The sequence below is a fragment of the Atta colombica genome, unplaced genomic scaffold, assembly GCF_001594045.1.
Source record: "Atta colombica isolate Treedump-2 unplaced genomic scaffold, Acol1.0 scaffold252, whole genome shotgun sequence".
Classification (NCBI taxonomy): domain Eukaryota; kingdom Metazoa; phylum Arthropoda; class Insecta; order Hymenoptera; family Formicidae; genus Atta; species Atta colombica.
The window spans coordinates 765,539-771,889 of NW_017259351.1; the positions used below are offsets into that span (position 1 = coordinate 765,539).

General features: G+C 27.6%; 1 protein-coding gene across 1 annotated transcript in view; it reads right to left on the bottom strand.

Moving 5' to 3' along the window:
• The window catches only part of LOC108689005 (dopamine D2-like receptor), an 18,345-nt gene extending 12,208 nt beyond the window's left edge, over positions 1-6,137 (bottom strand). The window contains exons 1-3 of the mRNA XM_018195585.1: positions 6,064-6,137; positions 3,680-3,932; positions 290-390 (exon numbers count right to left, since the gene is read on the bottom strand). Coding sequence (XP_018051074.1) covers positions 290-390; positions 3,680-3,932; positions 6,064-6,122 — 413 coding nt within the window. The 5' untranslated portion in view covers positions 6,123-6,137. The remainder of the gene's footprint in view (positions 1-289; positions 391-3,679; positions 3,933-6,063) is intronic.
• Between the last annotated feature and the right edge of the window lie 214 nt (positions 6,138-6,351).

A 6,351-nucleotide genomic window follows, 5' to 3' on the forward strand; every position in this document is an offset into this window, starting at 1 on the left:
TTTTAGTAAAAGATACAGCACAATATCTTTCATTTACCTCATAATAAATAAAAAGTACATTTAAAATTATGAAAATTATGAAATTATTATTAAGATTAATTCTCGCTTTTTGATTAAATAATTAACCATAAAATCAAATATAATTTAATTCCACCACAAAATCAAATATAAATTAGTTTAAGAATACTTTCAAAAAAAAAAAATTAGTTGTTCTTGCTGTAACTTCTACAATATAAAAAGACAATATTTAATTAGGTAACGAGTTATTTAAATTCAATCAAGTACTCACCTACGCGTGTGTGCAATATTCTCGATGATACTCCCCGGTTTTATATCGCCTAAATTCGGTTTTTTAGTAGCACGAGCCCTTCTTGCTCTGTTTCGCAGAGCCTGAAATGGTCATTGAAAATCTACATTGTGACATAAATCAGACGAGGGGTTGCAAACTCGAGACGTAAACGTATAACATAAATCTTTGTGCGAGATTTCTGTAGATAACACTCGAGACGCGTTATCGAGCACCTATCTGCGAATAACGAGATTTATTTCGACAATTTTACGGAAGAAAATTTCTGCTAAAGAATTATGATATTTTACTGTTGATTTAATTGCTATCGAAAAAGTTTTGTTCCTCTAATTTAAAAAAAAAAATTACATAATTCTCGATGTTCATATTTTATTCTATTGCGTTGGAAAGAGAATATATTCATTTTTCTAGAAATAACACAATTTTTTTACATACAAATAATTATAATCACAAAAGGGATTTGATTTAGCTTGTATTTTTTTACTTTGGCTATTAATATAACTCTACTTTAAAATAATCAAGTTTAATGTGTGTGTGTGTGTGTATGTGTGTGTGTGAACGAATAAATTATTACAATATGTAATGTAGCTACAAGAAAAAATTTTGCTAAAGTATTTAAAAATTAAATAAATATATAGAAATTTAAAAAAGATTTTATTAGAACATCAAAATTATATTAGCAGAATGCTCAAATTGATTGCCAATATATCAAAACTTTTGCATTATTATTATTATATTTAAATCTTCTATTAAATTATTTTGATTCAATATAATTATTTGTATAACCTTGATATTATTTTTAGTTCTTATATATCTAGCTAAATTTTTAGGTCAGCAAAACCATTTTTTCTGTGAACAGCTATTTATATTTTCTTTTTAAATTTTTGTTTGTTTATAGTATTTTTCAATACTTAAACAACTAAAATGTAGAATTTTTAAAATATTTATTTATTAAAAATCACAAAGCTAAAAGATGCAGAAATAAATTTTATTATAATTTTATTATAATTTATAAGTAAAGAAATTTTTTTATATTGTTGTGTATCGTGTACGTGAGTACACATGTACACATGTCGGTTCAACAAAAAGATTATTGATTTCTTTTGAATAAAAAAGAAAAAGAAAGAGAGATAGATGCTGCTATACAAAAATTCCTTTTGTTATTTCTTTTAAATTTCACTAGATTTTTCTATGAAAACTCGAGTTCTTCGTCTTTCCATCTAAAGTTATATCCTTTACACTTTTCTTATAAGTTTTCTAGGAAGTTCAGCGGATATTTACAACTGACAGTGATGCCGCTCCGATTTTATGAAGGGTGTAATGTCATGATATAATATCACGCACGAATAATGAATATCATATTGAAAATATAAGGACTATATATCAATATTATTACGGTATTTCGCGCCAATATTATGCGCGTACAATTACCGCAAGTACGAAATTAACAGTCCAATCGAAATGCTCTGTACGCTACGAACGTTGAAATTGTCCAACTAGCTGTATTTACGATCTACTGCAATATGATAGTAACCGCTGTATAAACCGCAATGCACTTTGCTCCATCTGCGCCCGAAATTTATCGTATAAAATTTGAACGCAATTTTTATTATGAACATATCAAATATGAGAAATTCCCGATGGATGAAGTTGATTTTATAAGCTTGTTTATAGCAAAACGATTCGCCGTGAAGCCACATCACATTATTTAAATATGTGCTTGATTTTCAAAATAACATATTCATACAGTCGCATTACGATTTTATTTCGACTGTGTTACAACTATATTTTAATTATTATGGTTTGTCATCTCTTTTCTACTTTAATTTCACAACGAAATATTATAAAATTCCGCGCTGTCGGCAACAAAGTCGGATTAATTCTAGCGGTATCGCACACAGCGCATACGTGACAATTAAATTAGAAGACAGCAGACTCGCCTTTGCAAGAGCTACCTTTCATGGTACAGCCAATTTCGCGATTGGTTCACGTTTCTGAAGTAATCATAGAGATAAAAGAGGCACGAACAAATTTTTGTCCTTTTGTAATAGAGCTAGAGATAATTTCTTTTCCGTCTTGTCATCGCGTGTGTCGGTTCAGCTACAAAGACAGCTATCGATTCTTTTTGGAATAGAATCTTTGTAATAAATTTCACTACGCGATCTTTGTGCAATTGCTATGCAACAGCTATATTACAAAAGCCATGTGCTTTAAAATTCATCGTACATATTGTATAATTTCAATATCGCAAATTTTTTTGTCTAAGAGTTATCTCATTGCAGCGTTAATCAATTTCCAATAATATTTAAGATATGGCCTCTTCATTCGCAATTACGTTTAGAAATTTATTAAATTGCAGATTTTTTTATTATTACATCAAAATTTGCGTCGTTCACAATTTGTATGGGCGATGGTAATGACGTTTTATTTAATCTACGTGTTCGTTTAATACGCAATTTCGATTACCCGTATAATCCTATATTTTCCACTAGCCAGCTTGACCTATTAATACCAGCGTTTCTCAACTGCCAGTGAGAAAACTTGATCTCTCGTTTACTGTACGTATGTCCACAATAAGAAAGTTTTACAATAAAAACTTCAAATTAAAGAAAAATTTTTTAAAATTTTATAGAGCAGAATTTAAAAAGTTTTTTTTTAAATTGAAAAAAACGAAAATGATAAAGATGATACATTTGATCATCTTAAGAATATATTCCTTTTGTTAATATTATTTAATTTAATTAGTCAATAATTTTCTACAAAGTCAAAAAATAGTTTTTCTCCTTTTTTGAGAAACTTAATTTTTTGAATTGTGTAATTTGGAAATAAAATAGCGACGTGTTGATTGATAATCGCAGTCACAGCAAAAATGCAAGTGCCAAAATTGTGAGAAATGTATCTTATTGTATGACTGAGTAAATACTGACATACTAATATTTGGTAAAAAGTACTACTAGAAGTGGAAAAAATGGATATTACAATTCAAAACGTTACGAATCTATTATGTAATTAATATTTTTATTTGAATAATATTTTATATTTTTAAATGGACTTATAATATTTTAAAATTTTAACAACTTTAAAATAGTTTTTGAAAATTAGAAATACTTAATTAAAAATTTTTGCCAGAAGTTGGTTGCTCATATTTTTAATTACAATAATTCTTTATAGAATTTTTAAAGCGATAATTTTCAAGAAAATAAGTTTCTCCTTTCTCCTGAAAAATTTAAAAATAACACTTACGTTTTACTTTGGCATGCCTCAATTAGTTATACTCTACATGCATCAGTCGATTCTTATACAAAAAAAAATATAGGTTTATACGACGGCGTGTTAATATGTGTTGCCGCAAAAAAATCACATCGCTCTCACCTTGAATATATTGTAGTAAAGGAATACCATGATGATACAGGGTATGTAGAAGCTGGACAGACTCGAGTAGATGATAAAATCCGTATTGTAGAATAGACATTGGTCCGGTATCCGATTCGGAGTATTATTCAGGCCTAGGACAATCGGGCTGCCGATTGCGGCCGATATCACCCAGACCAACAGAATCGTCAACCATACTCTTCTATTGTTCTTGTGCTTCGCATACTTTATCGGCTGGGTCACCGCTATGTATCTGCAATTCAAAATTGGTTCATGTTGCAATTGCCTCCCATATTATATCGTAAAATCATCCATGCAGATCCAGCTCTTGTCTCATCCATTCTTTAGAATTCCCATCTCTTTAATGATAATAGCAGAATAACAAATACATATTAACATATGTATTTGTTATTCTGCTATTATCATTAAAGCCAACTGTCGCTTTTGACAAAATTAATTTCAGAATAAAGAGGAAATAAATTTTAAAAGTGTGTACACAACTCTGTTGAGAGGTAACTTTTATCTGTTACAGTTAGAGCTACTTTTTTCAGTAGCTGTAACTTATAATTACGTTGCTTCTTTCTATCTTAACTGTAACTTACAATTAATTAAATTTCTTAGTAACTAGTACTTAATGCAATAGTTACTCTATATATTTTAAATTTATTCAATAGGTAAGTTAATCAAAACGAAGCGCCCAATGAATAATATATCCAAGCCGAATGAAGCCCAGCATTAAATAAGATTCATTTTTTTAATTTATTACTTAAAAATGCATTTCATGTCTCTTCTATTATAGAACTCACTATTTTGAAAATATTAATAAAAATTAGTTCTTTAACAATTTGCTTTAAATACACATTTTTATCATTCGTAAAAATTTGTGGTTGATTATATAAATTTCTTAGAATGAAAGATTGAAAAGGCCATAAAAGGATATTTTCAAGCCAGTGTAGTCTCTGGAATTTTCGAAGTTCGGAAGAGATATAGAACAATTTTAAAGCTTAAAGTTTCTTTGCAAAACTCTTTCAAAATGTTTTTAGTTTTTGGCATCTCTGTAACAATCTATCGTAATTACAATTGTTTCAGATAGAAAATTACTTTAAAATTGCTCTAAACTTGTGCATTAATGTCTTTTTCGTTGCGATTCAACTAACAACATTTCTTTGTACAGCCGATAAAGGCGGAAATATAACACTGATACTACATAACGTCTGTCATCATATATATTAATATCACCAGCATTCTTTAATCTCTTGTCATCTCATCATCAATTTATTACTTTATTATAAATAAGCTCTGTAAATTATATCATTTCGGAACAAAGAAAGCAATGAGGGAAAAGAACAAAAAAATTGTATTTTCAAACGACACAAAATCAAAATGAATATCATTAAAAATGCAATTTATATATATTTTTTCAATGTACTTATTTTTACGTATTTTATTTTTATTTTTAAGACTTATTTAAACAAAAATGATAATTTATAATTTAAATTTTAAAGGAATATTGTTTTTAATAAATATGCCAAATTAATGCTTCTAAGAGTCATGCCGAAAATTATACGAAACAAATAATTATATTATTATTAAATTGTAATTTTATTATTATATTTAAATTTTATAAGTTTTTCCCAAAGAAAGAAAGAATATAGTAAATATAATTATACAATAAGAAAATCAACTCAAATCTTATGTAATAATGTTTAATAAGATAATTTTAACCATTTATTTTTTTTGATAGGTTTTATGTCTAATTATTCGCAACATAAATCTTCATTAATTTAAAAAATTGTACTCAGCAAAATTAAACGTATATCTAATTCTCCTATCATTGCATTTCGAACATAAGTGCGATCTTTCTGCATTTTATTTGAGACACATACACCAGTAAAATCAGCCTATCCCCTTTTTCCTGATTTTCAAACTTTCTCAATAATGACTATGGCTCTTTTACGACCATAGGAATTGGCGAAAGCATGTCTTGATCGCTAATGTCTTTTACTATCGGAATTTAAGAGAAAATGGAGAAGATCGTAACGCATCTCTATTTTGACGATGTTAATTTGGTTTATTAGTTACGAAAAATTTATCAAGATTTTGAAATTTATTTAGTAATAATATGTCACGTTTATATTTTATATTTTATATTTTATATTTTATAAGAACTTTTAAATTCTCTAAATAAGGAGCAAAATTATCGGAGTATTATAACAGTATATTATCATTTGTTCATTTAATCGAAAAATGTCAATAAGCTATAACCTTTATTATAAATACTAAATATTTAGAGGAATGTAAGTTATCTCAGGAGAGTTTCCAAGCTCTTAAGTATCTTCAGATTGGTATTTTCATTCTCGTGTAAGCGAAGGAAGAATGTTTACCTGTCTATCGAAATAGCCACGAGATTGAATATAGAGCTGGTGCTGCACGTCACATCCATTGCGATATAAAAATCACAAACAAACCCGGGTAAACTCCAAGAACCATTCACCTGCAAAGATAAACAAAAAATTTAGTTAATTTCAAAGAAAAATCACTAATTATTATTATTTACATTTATTTTATGTAATACATTGCACATTGATATTATGTAATACATTGCAAGATTATATTTTTGTTATCAGCTATTAGAGTAATCTTATATTATTAGAATAAATGTTATAGAATTT